The 23,802-nt window shown below is 42.2% G+C and overlaps 3 protein-coding genes across 3 annotated transcripts; 1 reads left to right on the plus strand and 2 right to left on the minus strand.

Moving 5' to 3' along the window:
• Positions 1 to 5,228: 5,228 nt before the first annotated feature.
• Positions 5,229 to 10,852, minus strand: wdr83os (WD repeat domain 83 opposite strand). Its single transcript, XM_071914049.2, has 4 exons — positions 10,703 to 10,852; positions 9,879 to 9,984; positions 8,458 to 8,555; positions 5,229 to 5,621 (listed from the first exon to the last, which is right to left on the minus strand). The coding sequence occupies exons 1-4, from the start codon at positions 10,750 to 10,752 to the stop codon at positions 5,555 to 5,557; spliced, it is 321 nt and encodes a 106-aa protein (XP_071770150.1). The 5' UTR covers positions 10,753 to 10,852; the 3' UTR covers positions 5,229 to 5,554.
• Positions 10,853 to 10,999: 147 nt separating this feature from the next.
• wdr83 (WD repeat domain containing 83) lies at positions 11,000 to 18,742 on the plus strand. The gene is made up of 10 exons (XM_071914051.2): positions 11,000 to 11,129; positions 11,473 to 11,583; positions 12,576 to 12,696; positions 13,803 to 13,908; positions 14,928 to 14,976; positions 15,222 to 15,348; positions 15,812 to 15,879; positions 16,254 to 16,362; positions 17,052 to 17,166; positions 17,620 to 18,742. The coding sequence occupies exons 2-10, from the start codon at positions 11,481 to 11,483 to the stop codon at positions 17,776 to 17,778; spliced, it is 957 nt and encodes a 318-aa protein (XP_071770152.2). The 5' UTR covers positions 11,000 to 11,129; positions 11,473 to 11,480; the 3' UTR covers positions 17,779 to 18,742.
• Positions 18,743 to 19,775: 1,033 nt separating this feature from the next.
• Positions 19,776 to 20,675, minus strand: LOC139923295 (persephin). Its single transcript, XM_071914030.1, has 2 exons — positions 20,597 to 20,675; positions 19,776 to 20,239 (listed from the first exon to the last, which is right to left on the minus strand). Exons 1-2 carry the CDS (start codon positions 20,673 to 20,675, stop codon positions 19,776 to 19,778), a joined length of 543 nt encoding a protein of 180 aa, XP_071770131.1.
• Positions 20,676 to 23,802: the final 3,127 nt, after the last annotated feature.

Below are 23,802 nucleotides of genomic sequence, written 5' to 3' on the forward strand. Positions count from 1 at the left end.
GTTTGAAAGGCCCTGAGTCTATACACTGCAAGTCCACATGACATGAAACTAGCTGCACAAATCCAGCGATCTTTACGAATTACACTGATTGGCCTAATGGGGGCGCTACAATTAAGGTAAAAAAATTTAACTCTAACATAATATCTGAGATGATTTTTTTTTAAAATAGAATGATTGGCCTGATGACGGCGCTATAATTAAATGTCAAAATTTCAAAATTTGAAAGACCATAACTTCTACATCACTGGTCTGATTTTGATGAAACTTTGAGGGATGATGCATCTTGTTGCTGATTGGCCCAAGCTCTGCCTACATCATTCATGTGAGACGACATGTTTACTTTTAATCATTAATACAAGATACAGTAGAGTCCGCACACTAGAAATAAGATGTACATGCTTTCTTGTATCTTTAGTTACTTTTAATCATTAGCCTATAATGGAGAGCAAAGATGAAGCAAAAGTAACCAGAAATATATTTAGAAGCCATATGTAAGAAATGTTCCAAATGCTCCTTAAAGCTTGTTTGGTGACCTACGTCTAATAATTTATCATATTGGCCAAATATTGGTAGGCTATAGTTATCAATATCAACATAGTTTTGTGACCATTAGTGTATCACATTGGCCAAATATCGGCATAGTTTGATGACAATAATTTATCACACTGACCAAATAACAGATAGTAATTTGGTTATCAAAGCCTAATAATTTCTAATATTGACCAAATAATCATGTCAATATAGTTTGGTGACCTACATCTAACAATTTATCATAGGTCTACTGATGAAATAATAGCTTGTCAGTCACCACTTGTCCCCAGAAATTTAGATATAAGCGGATTTGGACGTTTTGCTGGCAAATTCTATTAGATAGGCTACAGGGACTTAATTGCCATCAATGGACTTTTTCCCCCAGATATCCAAAGCTCTGTGAATGCAGCTGCTCTCGGTCTTACCTGGCTGTCAGGTGCTCCGCTGCAACACCTAGCGGGAAAGCCTGCGGGCTGCGGGGGCTCCAGACCCGCCCGGGGCTCCTCGGGCCTCGACCTGCTCACCTGTCGGTCGGTCGCGGCTGGAAACCAGTCCGCGGTACTGGGAGGACTGGCCGGGAGGACGAGGAACAGCACCGTATCCGCCACCGGAGGGGAGGGCAACTCCATTTTCACATGCAGAACATCCCGTAAAGTGACATCCACCGGCTGAATAACGGTACTGTGCTGTAGGTTTGAAGAGGATTTGTAATGAGGCTCGGTACCGCGGAAGACCAAACTACTGTGAAGTGGGGAACTGGAGAGAAATGAAGGCACGTCCCGCTCCGGTCCGCTCCGCGCTGCTTTATGTCTGTTTCCTCACAGGACGACAGGCTGAGGCTGCTGTCATCCACTCTCTCTCTCTCTCTCTCTCTCTCTCTCTCTCTCTCTCTCTCTCTGATGGACTCTCTCTCTTTCACCCTCCCTCTCTCTCCGAAGGTCTCTCTTTCTCTTTCTCCTTCCCTCTCTCTCTCTCTCTCTCTCTCTCTCTCTGATGGACTCTCTCTCTCCCCCCTCCCTCTTTCTCTCCGAAGGTCTCTCTCTCTCCTTCATTCACTCTCTCTCTCTCTCTCTCTCTCTCTCTCTCACTCTCTCTCTCAGTTCAATTCAATGAGATATTGGCATGAAGTCCAATTCAGCCAAAGCTGGTAGTAATCAATAATGAAAAAAAAATAATAATAATAATAAAAAACATAATAATAAATAAATAGTCCAATAAAATTAAAAGAAACAATTAGAATAATGGCAACAATAATAGGTGTAATAATAACAATATACGTAAGTATATATAAGTAAAATAGAGAATATTGATTAAAAAAAAGCTCTAATAAGACTAATTAGCTCTCTCTCTCTTTCTTTTCTCTCTCGCTCCTTTTCTACCTCCTTCACTCTCTCTCTCTCTGAAGGTCTCTCTCTCTATCTCTGTCTGAAGGTCTCTCTCCCTCTCCCCCTTTCTTTCTCCTTCTCTCTCTCAATCTGACTGTAGGTCTCTCTTCCCATGTTCTTCCTCTCCCTCCTTCTCCCCCCTCCTCCTCCCTCTCTTCTTCTCAATTCAACTCAATTCAATTCAAAATGTGCTTTATCAGCATAGTAGAATGCATGAGGACGACTTAGATACATATATAATCTGTCTAACTACAATGGAAGATATGAACAGATATTAATAGTAAACTTAAATTAACAACTGACTGAAGGAGAAATCGATTGAATCAATTTTAGTCTCCACTGCTTGTCTTTAGGTTTTGGCAAGCTGCTACAAATTCTCTCTCTCTTTCTCTTTCTCTCTATCTCTCTCTCTCAAGTCAATTAAATCCTCTCTCTCTCTCTTTTAATACACAGAGATAATTTAAGGCAACAATGCAGCACCAGTGTCAAAAGACTGCAGTACAGTAATAAAGTGTGTTAACTGTACTTCTGCTGTTCCTACATTCCCTATATGAGCATGAGCAGAAGGCTCCATGTGTGAGCTGTGATGAGTGATCAAAGTAAACTCTGCAACACTTCATGTTTCCATTTTATTTTATTTTTTGATTCACCCCTGCGCTGCGATGCTGCTGGAGGACCAGCAGTGTTCTGACGACATCCTGCAACTCTTACATTTGACTGTGCAAGTGTGCAAGCGCTTGCATTTTTTGTGTGATACTTCTGCCTTTGTGTGTTATGTACGGAGGCTCTCCTGTGTGTGCGTGTGTGTGTGTGTGTGTTGATGTGCTGGTGACAGGCTGATGACGAAGGAAGCCCGACTCAGCGTCTTGCCACCACTTCTGGCGGGGCAACAATAACCCCTTACTCCTGAAAATTAGGGGCTATGGGCACACGCACACACACACGCACACACACACACACACACACACACACACACACACACACATACAATGTATTCAAATGGGTTCAACATGGTTTAAGGACATTTGAGGATGCAAAAAGCAGCCTGGCTATCTACTACTGCAGAGACTAAATGGAGTTTTACTGGTTGTTTGGCTTTTTTTTTTTATATAGGCCTGCTGTTTGTACGCTTCACACACACACACACACACACACACACATACACACACACACACACACACACACACACACACACATTCAAGGCACAAGTACACACACTCACAAACAGCATACAGTCAGTCCCCTCATCCGCTCACTCAGCATGCGGCCCAGTAGCCTGAACACAGATAACATCTAATACACTAAACACACACAGCATGATGAGTTTTATTAGGAAATACATCGATCATGACATGCAGGGATGGATGTCGCGTAAAGGCTGAAGAACCAGGCTGAAGACTGAGAGGTCACCGGTTCAAACCCCTGAACCCTGAAGTGCTCCCTCCTCAATCAAAGGCTATTGATGATGTGCCTTTGAGCAAGGCACTTAAAGTAATTTCGAGTTACTGTACCTATTTACAACTGTCTGTGTAGTTTACATTTCCTCCAATCATTTTGCAATAGATACCGACTGCGATTAGATGTTTTAACATTTACTCATTTTTTCGTTGTATTTATTTCTGTTTTTAGATTATTTTTTGGCCATTTTTTGCCTTTATTAGAGAGATTGGGGTTATTTCCCGGTGGAGACTTCCATTTCTTCCTGTGGGTGTCCGGTGATTGAACGTAACGCAGCGCTGAGATGAAAACACTCAACTTTGGCACAATGAAAGCTTGACAAAACCAAATTAAGGCTAAAACAAACCCTGATGTCTTCAACTATGCTGACTGTGTGCAGACAAACCAGGAATAATGTAAAGGAGCGGGGACAACTCAGAGTCCTAGACCACTGGCACTAACTAAAAAAAAAAGGGTTTCAGTGTCATGGGGGATCAAACCTGCGGCCTTCTGGTTTCAGGACTTAAGCCATCCTGCCACCATTTCCACCCCACCAAGAGCCACTTCTAGGAGGAAGTGGATCCAGTGGAGAATTTCAGTGTCATGTAGTGTGATAAATGCTGTTTCAGTGGCGTTTCCATCCCACTGAGAAACTCTTCTGCAGAGGAAACACCCCTGAAGAGAGAGCAGAGATCCGGATCCAGGGCCAGAGCCAGAGCCGAATTTTAACAGCTGGGTTTTGATCCATAAAGTGAGTAACTAGTTGAGGCCACTGAGCTGGGCCTTCTCATTTCCTGGCAATTCATTAGAGGCTCACTCATTTGTGACGCCGTTGTGCCCTCTAGTGTTAAGACGCGGGACAGAGGGCTTTCCCCCAGCAGTCCCAGTCTCCCAGTCCGCTCCCATTGGGCGGATCCAGCCGTGCAGAATATGGAGATTAGATTTAATTAAAATCGCCTGCGGCCCCGGCACCCGCTGAACTTCGAGATCTACATCCAGCAAACTGTGACAGTTTTTAATATCCAAATTACGCAGCCCACCGATCAATGCTGACGATAACTGCTGACACAGACAAATTCAATATCCTCTCCTCTGATAACAATCAACAACAAATGCATCATTCTGACTGGGGGCAGACACGTTTTTAAAAACCACAACAATAGGGTAAAAGGAGTTGTTTAAGCCTTCTTCCTCAATAAATGGAAAAGACCCAGTTGGCGTTTTGAGACGCTTCTGTAAGTCGGAACCAAATCAGGGAAAAAGCAGCAGAGTTTGCTGAGACGGTGGCTGCTGGCGGCTGAAATGCCCAGTCGGCGCGGCCAGAGCAGAGCCAGGCCTCGGCAGACATGAGTTATAAGGCCACTAAATCAGTTTCAGATCCAGCTGACTCCCCTACTCCCTGTCTGTTGTCAGCACACACACACACACACACACACACACACAAGCGATGAAGACAGTGTGTGTCTGCTTGTGTTGTAGAGCAGAAAGAGCAGTGCTTTAGAGGCCTTACTAGATAGAGGTTTGAAAGGGATAGATTTAAGGCTTTGAAGATTAAAGCAAAGTGTGTGTGTGTGTGTGTGTGTGTGTGTGTGGGTGGGTGGGTGGGTGGTTGATTAGCAGGCTGTTGATAGCAGCTCCTGAATAGAGAGAAGACTAGGAAAAATCCCCGGATCAATGCGACATGAAAGTGCACACGCACAACTCCCATACATAATGATTCCGTACAAGAAAACAAAGTAATTCTGGACGCAAGTTTTTTCATATCTTAATGTTAAATAGACATTATAATCCTTCCAATAGACTGTTAATCTGAGGGTGAGGAGGGGTTTATGTGTTCAGTGCATCTTCTTCCAAAGACAAACACAAACACAGCAGTTACTTTTAAAACCGTACGACTTTATTTCCGACAACCTGCAGCAGGTCAACCAAACAGTAATATTTCAACGTTTTCATCAAGAAACAAAGGACTTAGAAAAGATTGAATAGAGAAAAAAAAAATGAGAACGGAGTGCAAGGACCATCTGATCTCTCCATTTTGGTCTAGTGTCCTTGTTACTGACCATCTCTCTTCTTTCATATTATCTTCCTTTCCGTCTTTTGTTTTTTTCCCCCCCGATGGCCAGTGGGCCAATCAGCTGCCTCGTCTCCTGCTCCAGCACCAACAATATATACTTCCACGCTCTGCTGTGATTGGTCCTTGGTTACCATGGCGGCGACATCGGCTGTGGGTTCTGGAGGTAGGACATCACAACTGCTGAGATGGACAGCCTGCAGACAGAGGGGAGGATGGGAGACAAAAGAAGAATTCAGGCCCACTAGAAAGTATTGTTGGTCCTCCAAAAGGTTCAATTTGTTATTTTTTACAGCATCAAATAATATTATCAGGATCTACATTTTCTTTCTTTGTAGATGTGTTACAAGTATGGTTTTCAGACTTGGCTTTGAAAATTAAACTAAATGAGTGTTGGGTGACAATGGTTCCCCAGAGCAGCCGGTGTTGATGGTTAAACATTCAGGAACTTCTGCGGAGGTTCAGGTAAATGCGGAAAAAAAAAATTCTACGTAAGTGAAATATCACTTTGAATGTCAAGTTTACCAGCAAAACGGTGATTCAAAAATGTTGATGGAAATGAGAAAGGCCACACTAAAGCTTAGTGGAGAGAAAAGAATGAGAGAAAGAAAACATATTTATTCATTTTATTTAATTTGTAACCCTATAGGCTCGGTTACACCAGGAAGTGCTTGGATTGGCGAAATTTATTGGCACGCTGTGGCAAAACCACACATTTGATTTGTGCCTGCATAGTGCTAGTGGCAGACTTTCGGCCAGACTGAGCCAGTAGAACAGCACTGACTTGCTTTGAATTGCTAGCTAGCCATGTTGAACTTGACTAGATTCACAACCAAAAGAAGCTTTGGCTATCATGTTAATAAAATACTGTGATAACTTGAGCAATGAGTGCTTCCTGCTGCGGTTACATGAGACATTTTTTTTCATTCTGAATGAAATCATTCCGAAGGAAGATTGTCACGCAAGTGTTTACATGAGCGCTAAATATAACGATCGCATTGAGATGTGCGTTTACATGCTCCACAGTATGTAATCTTCTGAGTAAGTTTCTGACATGCGCAAAACACTGAATTCAGCACTCTAACATGGGCTTATGTTTTTAAAAGATGGACCTGTCGGTTATTTATTCACTGCTGTTCTTTCTGATGAAGCAACAGTTTTATCAAAACATACGACTCCATAAGTGTCAGAAAAAGACGTTTTGTTTTGCCCCCGCAATGATTGGGTCCATTTGTAATTTTCACTGCTGTAAACCGAAACTGGCACGGAGAGGCGGAGTCAGGACTTGATATAAAAACGGGCTGCACCGCCTACATCAAGCCCGAGCGCCCTGGGGTTAATAACAAGTACATCCTTTCGAATCCTTCCGGAAAAAAAGGGTAACGTAATTGACGTGACTTACGTTAAATGCGCGAGCATGTGCAGAAGGAGGCGAGATAAAGAAAGTGATCGGAATGAGTGTTTACATGACGAAATTTTATCCATCGACTGGATTATGAAAGGGTTAAACCACCCCTCTCAAACGGAATTAGTACTGTCACTCTATAGTAGGACTGCAACTATCAACTGTTTTCATTATCAATTAATCTATCACTTATTTTTTTTCAATTAATCAATTTATCATGTAGTCTATAAAATGTCAAAAATTTGAAATGCCCATGACAATTTACCAGAGCCCAAAGTGATGTCTTAATTTTTTTTTTTACTTAGTCTGAGCCAAAAAATCCCCAAAGTATTATTGTATAATGATATGAAACGGAGAAAAGCAGCAAATCTTAGCATCTGTGAAGCTGTAACTAGCAAATGTTTGGTATTTTTAATTGGTAAATGACTAAAACTATTAATCGAATATCAAAATTATAATGGATTAATTTTCTGAGGATCGACTAATTGATTAATTGACTAATCATTTCTAATGTAGGTGAGAGTATGTCTGGTCAGGGCTGACAGCGGGTATAAAGGGCAGGTACCTTGGTGCTGAGCCAAGGTTAAGGTTAGGGTGTTGTGGGGCCAATTCAATCTGTGGTGGGAGGTTAACACTTGATAACCTCCAATGACATACCTGCTCTCACTCACCCCTCCTTTCTTCTTACATCCCCTCCAGGTTTCTATGAACGCACTCACCTTTGTTTAATAACACAAGGGATAGTTACATCATATCCCGGCAATTGAGAAATGACCTAAAACTGGCCTTGAACCAGCGTCTACGTAGCCGAGGCAGGCACATTAAGTTCATCCTCTGACATTACTTGCTGAGCCAAACATTTTGCGTTAGTAAACTATGAGTGCATCAGGCTCGTCTTCAATACGGCCTCATCTAGCCAATGGACCGGAACGCATTTCCTCACTGCAAATCTGTCTGAGGGGCCCAACCCAGCTTCCCTGGACAGCTGCCCTACTGTACTACACTTTTATAAGCAAATGGAAATGTGCCATCCCTGGAGGTCACACAGTTAAAAGCTTTTTGGACATTAAAGTTAAAGCCTGTCTCAGTGTCCCAGTGGCAGGTAGAAGCAAGTAGGTTTTAAAGCTGCACTAGGCAAGATTTTAATGTAAAAATACACCCCTCTTATCAGCCTAAAACACAAAGTGGGGCAGCAACAGAGAAGAGCGTCCCATCCACTTGCTGTAGATTCACCCTATTTGCCCACATTAAATTCTGGGGTTGGGTATGGACACTTCTCTGCCCATAGGAAGTGGCAAATTAAATCTTAAGAGCAAAATCCAAACTGCCTCCTAAACAGCAGTGAGCAGCGCTCCGTCCAGAGAAAGCTGGACTCACTAACGTTAAAAGTTTAGTTACTTGCTGCCATTTGAAGCCGCCAACATGTGAAGTTGCCTTGTGTAGCTTGAATATGTTTATAGTAAGTTATTATAAGAGCACTTATTGCTTTATTTTTTGATCATAGCAGATCTGGGCAGTCACATCCCCCCCCCTTTCTCATTTTTTACGCACACAAATTAGTGTGGGAATGATGCACTGCAGGCACACACACATATGTACTGTACACACACATATTATTTCATACTCACATGAAGCTGCTCATCATCTGTTTGGTGTCCTCTGAGCTTCTGGAGTTAGCAAAGCTGATGAAGGAGCAGTAGACGGCTATCCACGCACACCACTTCAACTGGAACACAAACACAACACACAGGCTGAGTGAACAAGGCCCCACACTGCTCCTGTATTTGGTGTTTTGACTTTAAGCTATCAGGACCAGTTTAAGGTTAGAAAAGAGGACTTCATTTTACAGGACTGGTTGCACCTTATGGTGCAAACACAGTTCTCTCATGAAATTCCCATATTCTAAGATGATAACACCCTCATACATACTGCAGGTGTGGTGGCTTCACACCAGGATGAAGTCAAACACCTTTCACGGCCTCCTCCAATCACCAGATCTAAACTTACAAGAAGTTCTTGAGGTCAGCATGCAAAGTAGATTTGTAGCTCCTTCATCCTTCAAAGAACCGGAACCTTTCCTTCTTGAAAAATGGTCCAATATCCCACTACACACAGTTCAGGACTAGGATGACAAGGTACTTGATATTCATATATTGTTACAGGTTTCCGTTATTTTTGTACACTCCCTGTAACAACATACAGTATTATGAGTGCATTTGTAGCATGAGTGGCTCCTGTGGGGATGGAAACCCTAAACCTGGCGGTGTTAGTGCCATGCTCTGCCTATTGAGATCTACATTATATTTGTGAATATTGGCCTGTGCTGAGAGTTTTTACTGGAAATGACTCGAGCAATAAGTTTTAAAGACACATTTAAAACTAAATAGCTGTTTGAACATGAATTGTTTGAAGCTTCCTGATGAAGGCCAATGCTGAAACGTGTTCAAGTGTTGTGTTTTCAAATGTCTCGATGAGCCCATAAAGGCTTTTTAATGTTCAAAGAAGAGTGCCTTGGACTTTTGTCATTCAGTCCAAACCAAAGAGCACCGTCTTTTTAAGGTTTTTTTTACACTTTTTTTGGCACACTGTTTTTCTTCTTTGTTCAACTCATGCAATATGTTTTGAAGACACATTTAATACCAACTAATCAAAAAAGAATGCTGTGCTGACTAAAAACCAAACAGTTAGTGAAATAATCCACTGTGAGATCTAGCGGCCACACAGCCCCCCCCCCTCTGTGTTTGTGTCCTCTGTGCTGAAAGGCAGCCGCTGCCCTTCAACCCACCATCTAAAAGGTGAGTTTACCTTTAATCTTCTAAATGGAATGAGCGGGATGGACAAATATCCTCCCTTTTGGAGCAACACCCCTTTAGTGTGGTCACAAACACACACACACACACACACACACAGGCAGAAGATGGGGGAGGGGAGAGAGTCTGGCAGAGTTTCAGTGTGGCCGTGGTCACACACACACACACACACACACACACACACCAGAGGAGGATGGGACTTATGTGTGTGTGTGTGTGTGTGTGTGTGTGTAGGTCACCTTGAGCATCAGTCCACACATGCTGAAGATCATGCCAAGCAGGTTCATGTAGTCGGGGGTGGGGTCTTCCAGGGTGGGGTTGGTCTCTGTGCTGGGGGGCTTATACCTGCAACAGCACACAGATATTGACCAAACATGCAACAATATACCAGATACTGAATGTTTATCTGTAGAGTGATATGTACAGGTTACTGTATATTGTACTATGTCTTGCACTGTCCCTTTCTACTTAATGTGAGGTCCTGTCACTAGTATATGTTTATCAGTATGTACATGTCACTTGAGTTGCCAAATTGACTGTAGTTGTCACTTCTTTTTGCACTAATGTCAGAAAGACAGATCACTATATTTTTATTGTGCGTGGCAAATAAAGTGTTTCTCATTCTGATCACACCAAGAATGTATAAAACATTAATAACCAGCTGAATGGAAGCATAATGGTAATGTGACTTACTAAAGTACCAGACTGTCATTAATGAGACTGGCCTGGGCAAGCAGCTATGAAACACCATGACGAAATGACAGATAGTCGTCCCTATAGTTTTAAAACAATACTATCCAGCTGTTAAAGAGCGAGCTGCCCGTTTTTATGGCCATTTTGAATAGCAAAACAGTCAAAACGCTGACAGCCAACTTAATATTAGGTAATAACCGTCTTAGGACGACTGTTCAATGGCATTTAAATCCTATAGCTAATTGCTAATCGCTTTAGCCTCTGCTGACTGAGCTAAAGGTTAGCTGCCGTTAGCCACGCTAGCTAGATACCTCGACAGCTAGCTAGCCAACTCCATCAAGGAAAGCTATTTTCTGTATAACATACTAACCGCAAAATCTTATTTTGTCTTCTCGGGTCTGCCATGTTGTTAGAGGACATGTTATGTCGAAATGTCCTCTTGTTGTGATTATTAATAAAAAATATAAACCCAGTGGTAGTCAGACAGCTGATCGGCTACTTCGTGAATGGACTGAAAAGTTGACAGTTCCGGCCTGTTTCAAAATAATAGCTGAACGTGATTTACACACGCCGAGATAAACAGGGAGAACGCTTTTGAACTTTTATTTTGATATGGAGATTTGATCCCAGTATGCATCGCGTGTACTAACGGAAGTACGTGAGACTGGGGCGACAGAGATGAAATGAATAGAAGATTGTAGAAACTGTGCATGAGCTGGTTACATTCATACTAATATCGATTTGGAAAATTATCATGGCACAGCCGTGAAATTGAACTCTTTGGAAGAACATTTCAAGTAGGTAAATGGCAAGAAATTGCTCTAGGGGTTGGAAATGACTAACTACAGGGCTGACTACTAGTCAGTAAAACACTCTACTTTTGTCTCAGTTCATTTGTTACGTTTCAAGATAATAACTAGATATGTATTAGTCCATAAGCTAAATCATGCAGATAGTGCACATCTGATCAGTTATTTCTAGTAATAGCTTTGTTTGTCTAGCAGTTTTCAAGCTTGCAAGTGTACAAAGTGCTGCAAAATAAAGAAATAAAACAAACACTGACAATCAGCTATAATGAAGTGAAGACTTGCTGCAGTATTGCTGACATGCTGGTGTTCTGCTTATTCCCATGGTACACAGATTAAGTGATGTCGTTCCCCCTGCCTAAACCCCAGGCTCCCCAGCTCCCCCAGCACCTGCTCAGGACCATAGACTGTCAGCAGGGGGCTGTCAGGGCTGTCCGCTTCAACGGTAAGAGACAAAACATTAGGAGTGTCTGGAGGTAGGTTGTGGGTAGATTTCACGTACCGGGTGTCATCAGAAATCCCATACACACAAATATGCTTCATAACATCTGACTTTAGTCCTCATATCTGTGACATACCAGCTCTCACCCACCCATCCCACTGTCCTCCAACATCCAAGCCAGGCGTTCACCCAAAAATAGCACAAGGAAGTGTTACATCAGATTCTGTATAATTCATAGTTTGTGCTCCTGTATAACCAATGGGTAGAGCATAGCACTAACTACCAGAGATGTGACCAAGTCATCTGTGCTCGAGTCCCAAGTCAGTCTCAAGTCTTGAGGCACAGTCTAAATGTAGATTACCAAGTTAAGTCAGAACAAATCCAGTCAAGTATCAATTTTATATCTTAGAGAAAACTTTTCAATGCAATACGGTTTTAATAGGATAAAAACTTGGTAAGAGCATCATGAATTTGATTTCTATAATCAGTTTCAACTTCAATAAATTCAATCATTCCATACAAATTCAGAAAACAGAATTTAAATTCAGTTGTCTGCTGGAACAAATCTCATCACTTTCAATCTAAGTCATTTACACAAACACAAGATCTCAAGTCAAGACTTTAGAAACCTTTTCAAGTCATCAAAATACAAGTCAAAGTCAAGTCCCAAGTCACCAGAACCCAAGTCAAGTCTCAAGTCTTCTCTTCATGCATCAAGTGAAGTCTCAAGCCATTAAAAATGGGACTCGAGTCCAAGTCATGTGAATCGAGTCCCCACCTCTGCTAACTACATAGCTGTTGTACATGTGGTATCCTAATCTGTACCCTGTTAATTTGCCGATGCACTGGCACAACCCACGCTAAAATGTGTGCGTTCACAGTGCACAGTCAGGCGCTGTGGATAAAAGCGTCCACCGAATGGCATTTTCTCCTGGTAGATATGTCACATCTCCCCCCTCTCCTCTCTCCCCTCTCCCCTCTCCCTCCTCCGTCAGCTGATGGGAACTACGTGCTGTCCTGCGGCAGCGACAAATCTCTGAAGCTGTGGAGTGTGAGCCGAGGCACTCTGCTGAAGACCTACAGCGGCCACGGGTACGAGGTCCTGGACGCCGACGGGTGAGGGACTTCTTACTGCCTCCTCTACACTAAGTAGCCTATAGTATTAAAATGTCATGATGTATGAGTGTGAAGCAGTGCATTGCTGAAGAAGAGCAAGTGAGTCTTAGAGGATAACAAGATCTGTTTCACAGTCGTCGACTGTGAAACAGACCAGCACCAGTGTTTTGTCAAATGCAGATGATTTTACCAAAAATTTTAAATGTGCCTTTCTGTCTAAATTTGTTTCTTGTTGTGTAGTTACTGAGACCCAAACCATGCATTCTGGTTTCATTTTGCTTTTCATTTTCAAGCCAAACAATAATCTCAATAACATGAAAAAATAGGAAAAACTGCTGATGTGGATGTTGAAGTGTCAGATAGATAGATAGATAGATAGATACGGGAGATGTACAAAACAGTGAAAACACCACATGAATAAGGACTTAATTTCAAAGTAACTAAATCACAATTACAGAGGCAGCTACAGAGGCAAATTGTACTAAGTTGAATTCAGCATGTGTCAGCTTTAAAACAGATCTAACAATCACCACTTTTTTGTCTACGTTTTAAAAGCTGCACAAGGCAACTGTCAGAGTCCAAAAGAGGCCAGATAGTCTGAGCCTGAATTGCAGGAGCATCAGCCACAAAAACTGCAAAATTGTTTAATGTGGCAAGGGAAACACTCTGGAAAATCATGACAACTTATGCAAAACACAGACAAACTGCATCAGCAAAGAGGAACAGGGGGCACAGCTTGATAGACGGATGCTAGACACTACAAAACTACAGCTTCAAAATGACCACAGTGATTGTAAGTCGAAGCTCACTGATAGGATTAGATGGACACTTAATAGGATAAGACTAGTTCAATAAAACCATAAAACTACGACCTCAAAATGACCACAGATCTGCACACAGTTCAGGAGTTGTATGACAGCATTACTAGGAGGATTGACGCTGTTTTGTCCACCCCCCTATAGATAGGTAGATAGACACATACAGTACTGACATCCACACATCAATAAGGTAAAAAAACCCAATATAAATAAGTACGAATATAATAACTTTTTGCCCACATGCATGAAATATAACAGCGCTTGTGTTCTCATTGGCTGCTTCCACAGTTCCTATGACAACAGCCAGCTTTGCTCCTGTAGCTCCGACAAGACGGTGATCCTGTGGGACGTCGCCACGGGACAGGTCACACGGAAACTCAGGGGTCACGCCGGGGTCAGTTCTGCTGCTAATGACTCTGTTGATTTCTTTTTTAGTGGATATTTTTAAAGCCCTTCAGGTTTGTTTTTCTCTCACCAGCGCAGTTTTGCGTTTTTGCGACTGTGGCCTCCATTCATTTGTTCATTCCTCTGTCTGTCCATCACACACAATGTCTCAGACAACGCTGATCAGATTTTGACGAAACTTGGCAAAATGATGCATCTCACTAATGCATTACACTGATTACACTGATTGTCCCAAAGGCGACACTAACCCTGCATTCACGTGCCAATGGATATATCAGAAGAACTAATTTTCATACTTGGAAATTTCACATGAACACCATTCAAAATCAGATGATGAAGTTGGAAATTTGGAGAAAATTTTGCTGGTCAAGTTTCCAGGTTATGATGCAATCTTCTCAACATGGCGTAAAAATCTGAATAATATACTTAGGCGCTTAAAATCTACTTGGTGACATACCTGATCCACTTTCTCTCCTCCTTATTCTCGCGAAGATACTGGTAGGATTGTAGCAAGTGCTTTTTAAAAGTAAGAAGCAGCCAAATCCACATCATCCTGTTCAGGACGTTCATGTTTGTTCATCATTTGACTTCCGGGTTTGATTTACCAACAAAATAGCACATGAATACAACACTGTTTAGCAGCCGACTTTAGTCACGGATGTCGGACTTTCCCACCGGCACATGAACGCACCATACAGGTAGAAAACGAAACAAGGGGGACTTATTTGTTGCTGATTGGTTCAGAGGGGGACTGCATCATTCATGGAGGACGACATGTTTACTGTTGCCTTGTTTTTCCTCTTTCATAAAATCAAAAATTTTTGATTTTATATGTGTAAGAAAATAAATTACAAACTCTGAGAGGAACAGCACTGCATTGCATTACTATTATTATTATCCAAGCGCTGCGTGTCAGCTGTTGTGAGAAGAAGGGAGTGAGGATGATGTGAGGGAAAAGGAACGAGTTTCCTCAAGTTTCCTCCTCTGACTTCAGTCTTCTGTTTACAGAAAGTCAACTGTGTCCAATTCAATGAGGAGGCAACTGTCATTTTGTCTGGTGAGTCTCCTCTCGCATAACACATACAATACACTATTGAATATATCTGATATACATTGTGTCCTATGCTGTATTTGTGTAACATACATAAACTCATCAAGGCTAATTCCTCACACATAAATCTATCTGATCATTAAACTGATTCTAATTGTGATTCAGTACTTCCTCAATAAAATGAGTGTGTTTATCTGTTTGTCCTGTGTGTGTTTTCTGTGTGTGTGTGTGTGTGTTTTCTCACCATGCAGGGTCCATAGACGGGACGGTGCGGTGCTGGGACACCAGGTCCCGGAGGTTTGAGCCCATCCAGGTTCTGGATGAGGCCCGGGACGGCGTCAGCAGCCTGAAGGTGGTGCAACACGAGCTGCTGACCGGGTCAGAGAAGTGGAAATACTATGTGCAACGAAAGCCAATACTTCTTATTAGAGTTGATTTTGATGGATTCTTTTTCTGCAGGTTACTGAAACAAAGTTGCTAATAGCACATTGAGAAAGTCTTCAACTGTGACTCCATCCTAGAGAAGGATTAAATTGGTGCAAGCTTGTTGTGAATATTCACTACATTACAATGACAGGTGACGCTCTCATACAGAGTGACTTAGACTGAGTGAAACAGTAGAATGAACTGACCGACGATGCCCACAACCAGCAGCTTTGGGCCAATTCAGGAAGGGGATTTTGTTTAAAAATCCAAATAAAAAATTCTAAAAGATAGAGAGGTGCGTCCTACCTCGCTCCAAACCAGCCACTTAACGAAGCACAGGAGCTCTAGTTAAGATGCCCAAAACCAATGTTACTCTGACACAATATTCTGTAAACACTCAGTATCTTCTGTTCAGGTCGGTGGATGGCAGACTGAGGCGCTACGACCTGAGAATGGGACAGCTGCATGTGGACTTCATCAACAGTCAGTAACTGTGTTTGTACTTTTTTAAACATAAATGACACAAATAATAAATTCACATTTTCACAGTAGAGAGGAATAAGCTAGCTAGCTAGAGTAGAAATGTCTAGTGAAGAAGTCATGTATCACCATGATGAATGCTGAAATAATAATATTGCTTTTTCATCAGATTTTTTTTTTGCTTGAGAACGAAATGTGTTGTGATGCTGGTTGTTTACTCATAGCACCGTCCTCCATCATCGAGCAGTTGTTGTTTTTTTTGTTGTTTTTTTTTGTTGAGCAGTTGAAAATGTGAGTAGGTGGAGGGGTGGGGGTGTTTTCTAGGAAAGTAGAACCTTCTAACTGTGTGTGTGTGTGTGTGTGTGTGTGTGTTCCAGGCCCCATCACATGTGTGTGCTTCAGTCAGGACGGACAGTGCACCCTGACCTCCACTCTGGACTCCACAGTCAGACTGCTGGACAAAAGCACCGGGGAAATGCTGGGAGAGTGAGTAGCGTTCAAACAGGCAGCAGGCGTTCCCAGCAGGGCTGGGCCGATTCAGGACGTGGATTTCGTTTTAAAAATCCAAATTAAAAGTTCTAAAAGAGAGAGAAGTGCGTCCTACCTCGCTCCAAACCGGACACTTCACCAAGCACAGCAGCTCTAATTAGTTCTTCCAACAGGACGAACCCACAGACGGAGCCCAGAGCACTTAACAGTTACAGCACTAATATTTTATTGTGAAAGGACAAGAATAAAACAACTGACATGTCGACATAGCAGCTGCCTTCCTCAGAGTCACATTTACGCATTTACCTGTTATACCAAAACATTAGTCCTGTTGGAAGTGGCCTATGGATCTTAACAGTAAAAAATCAAAAACTTTTTGCTCTTATATATTAGCAGATATGAACCGTTTTGCTCCAAAATGCGATATCCAACTTTTGAAAAATTACAAAATGGTAGACAGCATTAAAGTAAAGCACATTATGGGTTACTGTATGAGTCATCTTTAAGGTCTGGAGTAATCTCTGACTGAATTGCAGAAACTTTGATAGAACTTCTCTCCTCCTACACAAGTCTCTGACACAGCCTGTGCAGCAGAGTCACCTGAACATTTAGTGACCTCGACGATTAAAGTAGTTCTGATTCATGGTAGGATTTCATTGTTTTGTGTTTTTTTTTTTTTTGCTCAGGTACACAGGACACAAGATGAAGGGCTATAAGCTGGACTGCTGCCTCTCCAGTAAAGACACCCACGTCCTGAGCTGCTCAGAGGACGGACACGTCTACTGCTGGGACCTGGTGGAGGTAAATGTCAAGTTAAAGTGTCTTTTTTAACACAACAGGTTCATCACAAACAGTTTTACAGAGCAACAGTGGATATAAATACAGACAAACTTCCACCAACGCTGAACAATTCTCCAACTTGAAAAGCTGCAGCCTCTGCAACAGTTCATGTGTTTTATCTTTTCTCTTCTGATGCTGGTTAGCAGCGGACTTGGACGTCCCGCATGTCAAACTTTCCACCAGCACATGAACACAGCATAATAGTTATGGCTAAAAAAAAACAATAATTGTCTAATGGTGGAAATCCCAGATCCAAATTATCACCAAAATAACCAAATTAACTGATTCTTGGGCCAAGGGCAAGCAATCTGTCCACCAAATACATTTGTAACTTTTTGATACAAACAATGACAGAAGATTAATTTAATAAAGAGCAAAGTAACATTTAACATTCCTTACTGTTCTTCCCTCCAGGGGTCTTTGTCGTTGAAGCTGCCAGTGGGGAAAGCTGTCATCCAATCGCTGTCCTTCCATCCCACAGAGACCCGCCTCCTGACAGCCATGGAGGGGCGTGTCCAGGTGTGGGGGGCGGAGCCAGAGGAAGCGGAGGAGGAGGAGGCGACGGCCACATAGGGAGAGTGAAACTAGTCAGTGGCTGCATTTACATACAGAGAGGATTCTGTTAACCCGATCACTGCAGTAACCTGGTTTTGGGTCGAAACATGTAAACATCGTAACTGGATTAGAATAACCTGGTTCTTTGATTATGAGAAACCCAGTTAAGAATCCTGGTTTACTCCCATATTAAACGGGTTACTGTGGCATAAAAACCTCTTATTTACATCTTACTTCCACATTTAGTTTTCACTGTCAGGCATCATTGGTACATTTTTTTTAGGGCTGTGGACATTTCCAGCAGCTCCTACAGCCGGGTATTCTTGACATCTGTGATTCATTGTAGTGAAAAAGTACAATTGCCTGTACAGTCAGGTTATTTGTCATGAGTGTCAATTAGATCGCACAGATACTGAGATCATCATTTCTTTCCTCTGTATTGGAAATAACCTGCTATTGCTTAGTCAAAGAGAGAAAGGAGAATATTCTGTTAACTGGTTTATTCATGGCAACAGGGAAACTCACTTGCAAGGTATCAAAGGAACTGAGCGATGTGCAGTAGATACACAGAGGCCATCTGGGAACGTCCAGGCACAGCTAACTCACTAGCCATGCTACCAGTCTGTCTGTATGGCTGTTAGCATTACAAAGATTTTAGTTCTTGGCAGAGAGAAGCAAACACTGAATACAGGTCGACATGGCTGACAGGAATAGAGAAAAGATGTTTGGATCCGATTCACAGATCTAAAAAAAATACATGATTTGGATGGGAATGTACTAGCGATGTGTTAGTGTGTTTCTCCATCTGTATGTAAAGGCCGTGAGCGAAGTACACCCAAATGAACGGGCCTCTTGCTAGCTGGGCTACAGGCTAGCCTGGACACTGTTGGATTTACATGTGTGTGTGTGTATGTACACTTATTTTGCAAAACAGTCAAATATTTTTGTACATAACTTTGAATAAACCTGTTTTCTTATTAAATTGGACCATATTATGTAATTTATTATGTCACCAACAATGTTTAGTTACGTACATGTTTGTCTTTATTAGGAACTGTACACACACTGAACATGGCATATTACAAAATAAGTTAATCAGAATGACAAAGGAATGGTAACAAATAAATAAATAATTTATCGTACATAAATACATTTTTGATTGTCGTTGGACCGTTGAGGGTTTCGTTTGAACTATGAAGAACTTAACTCAGCTGCGCTGTTTTGAACCAGAGTGTCGGTACGCAGCATCGTACACATGATCCACTCTTATCAATCCCAAAATTGCACTGAAGATTTTTAAATATTAAATACACATTTCTTTTGATCTTATTTACAAAACAAAGTCAAGTAGTTTCTTGTAGTGTCATGTCTCTGTTCAGTTCTACCCTTTCTAGACCACATTACCAGAAAATCAGATATCCAGCAAAGGGTGATATTGGTTTGACATTAAACAATATTTACAAAAAAACAAAAAGTCTTTACATTGTCCAAAATCCTATATATCACTGCTGTCAGGTGAAAACCTTGTGTCCAAAATGTCAATTATTTTGGAACTAAGAATGGCCATACAGTGTAGAGTTCATTAAATTGGTTGAAGAATTTTCTCATCCTCTCATCATCAAGTTAAAACATGAAAATCAACAAAATTGGAGTTATGAGATTCTCACCATTGGGTTTTCACCCAACAGCGATGATATGCTACATATCTACTTTGGGAAAAAAACATTACTTTAAGTTCATCATGCAACCACAGACTTAAATTACCTACTATCATTTAAGAAAGTTCTAATTCATTATAATTTTGTGCAATAAATTGTTTTGTAAGCGTAGGTTTTTTCAATTGGAATGAAACTCTTCATTTACAGACATTACAAGAGCACCTGCTAGCAGACTTGTCCCACAGTTTCCCCTCTTCCTCCCAAAGCGTCTCAACAGTGAACAACAGCTCCACGCCTCCACCCCCCCACACACACCCCCACCCCTCCCCTCCCCTCCCCCCCTCTACGTTCAGCCCCCTAGCCCACGCAGCTGCAGCCGGCGGCCGACAGCTTCTCCACCTTGTGCCAGCGGTGGGAGTTGTCGAGGAAGGCCAGGTCCTCGTGGTGGGTGGGCCTGCAGCAGGGCGCGTTGTGCCGCAGCTCCCCGGGCGCCGGGTGGGGCAGCACCCCGCTGACGAGCAGGTTGGTGAGGGTGAGGTCATGGTTGGAGCGAACGCGGGGGCACGTCCCGCCGCAGTACTTGAAGAGGACGGTCTCGTCCGAGTCGTAGCCCAGCCCCAGGTCTCGAACCTGCAGCAGGATGGAGCGCAGGCCGCAGTGGGAGTCTGGAGTCGAGCGACGAGACCGGATCGGCACCGGGACGGAGCCGGGCGATGGCCAGACTCCAGAACCTTCTGTTTGGTCGGCGTCCTCAGCTGCCTCTCCACTTCTCTTGTCTTCATCTGGAGAGCCGCTTGGAGATGCTGCTTCTCGTCTCTGATCTGGAAAAGACCGACAGAGTTATCTATACATCCGACACACCAAATTACTCACAGAACATAAACGATCAGAGGGGCAGTAGCAAAAGCAAACCCTCAAATTCTTCATTGACAGCAGAGAGCAACTACATTCAGCTGAACTATCAAGCCTGACTCTTAACATCCAAACAGTCAGAGATAAAAAACACATTCAATGCAGGTATTTACACTGTAACTCAGAATTAACAACTTTTCAGAGGCAGAAAGTGATAGTCTACAGTAATACAAGACCACGTCTAGACACACTATTCAACACGCCACTCTCAAAGCAGGCAAAAAACCAAAAGGTCATAGGTCACGACCCCCCCAGGCAGCACTTACCGAGCAGTGACCTCAGCCAGTGGCCCTCTCCCCTCTGGACACAGAACAGAAACACAACCAGCTTCAGCAGGGACCTCATCCTGTCTGCTCTTCGTCTGTCCGTCGCAAACACTTGTGTGTGTATGTGTGTGCGAGTGTGTGTGAGTGCAAGTGATGCTGAGATGTAGACGAGTCGCGACCTCCAATATATAGCCCTCTGAGATGAAGGGGGGGTGAAGGGAAGAGACGAGGAGGTGTAGGGGGGGAGAGACACTAACCCGTTACTTGCCAACAGGCTATCCCACTCACCTGAGCCTGACAGACAGCGTAGGAGGGCAGGCGGGCGTTTGACCCAGAATTTGTCGTATTGGGATTATCTAATTGGTGTAAATCACTGGGTTATGGTTGATTTTCCCCCAGATGTTTTTCCAAAGGATGTTGGCCCCTGGCAAAATGGATTCCAGGAGGTTGGGGGCAGATTTTCCTAAAGCTGCTAAGGAGAGGACCAACATGACACTGAGATGATGCTGATGATAGCCAGATAAATCTGTGATAAATAAATAAATAGACAGGTAGATAGACAGACAGGCAGGTAGAGAGGCAGGCAAGCAGGCAGCCAAGAGATACATAGATAGACAGATAGAGAAACTGTATTAATACATAAAAACTGTAAAAATGATAGAGCAAGGACAATGGAGAAGTCCAGACATCAATAGCGAAGAGCACTTTCAAGGGTTAAAAATCGAAGCGGGGTGGGAGGTGAGGTTATAATTAGAAAAATGAAAGAGAAAAAACACAACAGGGCCTGTTTCAGCAGACATTCCACAATGGGTGACTCGTCTTCAAAAGAAGCTTCTCCATAAATTGAGGGATTTCATCAGCAATGTGCGGTTGACATGTAGAATATGTAGAATATGTATTATGTAACGGCTGTAGGGCAAATGTAGGTATAATGAATGGAATTTGCAAGAAGGTGTAGGCTATATGTACTTTGTATTTTTACATCCAGGTGTTGGTCGTACAACTCAATGCATCTTATTTAGGAAATGATGGACACTTAACATGACTTAGCAGAGAATTCATGAGTTGCCAAACATTTGAAATCCGCTCTGTATCTCTCCGTCTGGCCGTACCTCACTATCTTCTGAGAATACTGGACTATCTTGTGAAAACAGCAGACCTGGGTCAAATAATTCTTAGCGTTTCGTTGCCGTCCCGTGAAAACCTTGCATCTCCAAAATGTCAAGGAAAACAGTCTTGTTTTCAGCTTGACCCCCATGCATTTTTGAGTTTACCCAGTGGGTTTTGAAAGGGTTTCATTGGACCAAGGAGCATGGATGACAGAGGTTAAAACATGAAAATCACCAAGATTGGAGGTAAAAGGTTTTCACATGGCAACAGCAATTTGTTTAAACCTGCTTGGATGGAGGGTGTTTGCTGCATCGAGACAATTCAGACAGTGTCAGTTAAGCTGTCAATCACAAAGAGGTATACTATAACTTTCAAATACTTTGCTAAAATAAAATCTATTTGCAAATACTATTTGATCTAAGTCTGGTCCTGTCTGTAAACTATAAACTGAGGCAACTTAGAACTTAGAATAACTTAGTCCAGTTATGTGGCGTAGACAAAGAGCAAGACACCAGAGGTGGAAAGCAGATTTTTAGAGTAATACTTTTTTTCTGATGATTTCCAATTACTTTTACTAACTCCTTTCACTTGAGTAAGTTATTCTTAGGCAAGAGAAGTGAGTACAATGAGATTTTGCATTTATTTATTACAGGAAAACAGTCCCATAACTCAAACTGTAGCTTTGTTAATATGCAATAAAAAGGAACCATCTCCAAATCTTGGACTGATAATGGCCCATTAAATTTATTTCCAGGAATTTCGTTGTTAAATCTTTGGAGGATAAGATTTTTGGAGCACACACAAAATCCATAATTTTTCCTCAAAAGTAACTATGTACTTTTTAGTGAGCAGCTTCCTCGCTGATATTCCAGACAAGGACTCTGACTCTCACTTGAGCAAATGTTACCTAAACCATCAGTGCCTCTTCTTGAGTAAAATATTTCAGTACTCTTTCATTCCCTGCAAAACACAAAGTAGAATACGTATCTGTAAGACTAATTGGTAAATGGTCGAATCATTTTGTTCTTTCCTTGTCCATCCAACACAAGAAGTCTGTAACTTGACCAGAAGCAGAAGAACTACATATGTATGACACAATAACAAGAGAGCTGGTCTCTATTTATAGTTTTACACTGAATGTTGGTAAGAAGGATTGGAAACAAATGTGTTTTTATTGATCCCAATGGCTTTATTGGACTTTGGTTGGAACTTGCTCCCATTAGTCATGCTCAGTTAGGCTTTGTGAAGAGAAACACCACTCAAATAATAAATTAATGCATGTTATTTCTGTGGTCCAGGACAGGCCAATCAATATTTGTGTATTTGTACTGAAATTTCGCAAAATGAGTAACCCTAACCCTAACCATGAAAGGATCACATGAAGGTGGCATGAGTGGAGATTGGTCTCACATTGAACTGGTGTGATGGTCGAGGTGGTGGATGGGGCATTCATCTGCCTTCAACTCTGATGACCAGGGTTTGAATCCCAACGCATACCAAGAAGATTTCTACTGTGAGTTAAGTTTTCATTTTTAGCCCAAAAAAAAAGCCTTTCCTCAACCTTAACCAAATTGTTTTAGTTGCCTAAATCTAACCCCAACCTTAACCCTAAAGCCTGGACAGATAGAAAGTGTCGGACACTAGCGTCAACAAACGCATCTATTGTTCTCAATGGATGCAGGCAAAGTAAAGGCGTTAAGTGGCTTGCAGCTTCAGCTCAGGATCAATTTCGGAGCGTCAATGCAGGGAACAGACCATCAAAACACTGTTTTCTGCCATCTATGAACTGCAGGAGTGACCGGCTGATATCTTCTATTTGTCTTCCTGTGTTGACGCTTCAAATCTCCATCAATCTCCAATCCACATGCAGTGTGCACTAGTAGCATCACATGCCGCGCATCAAAAGTGTCTACTGACACTTCTGTCCAGGGTTTAACCTTAACCAAAGTTGTTTTAGTTGCCTTTGTTCATTTGAAGTCTCAGTAGAATAAGTCAATACAGCCTCTGCATGCCTATACTCTAATTTTCAGATACATTTCAGATACAGATTCAAATATTAGGAATGCGATGGCTTCAAATCTGGAAAATTCAAATCT

Source organism: Centroberyx gerrardi, chromosome 3 (assembly GCF_048128805.1).
Source record: "Centroberyx gerrardi isolate f3 chromosome 3, fCenGer3.hap1.cur.20231027, whole genome shotgun sequence".
NCBI classification, from domain to species: Eukaryota; Metazoa; Chordata; class Actinopteri; order Beryciformes; family Berycidae; genus Centroberyx; species Centroberyx gerrardi.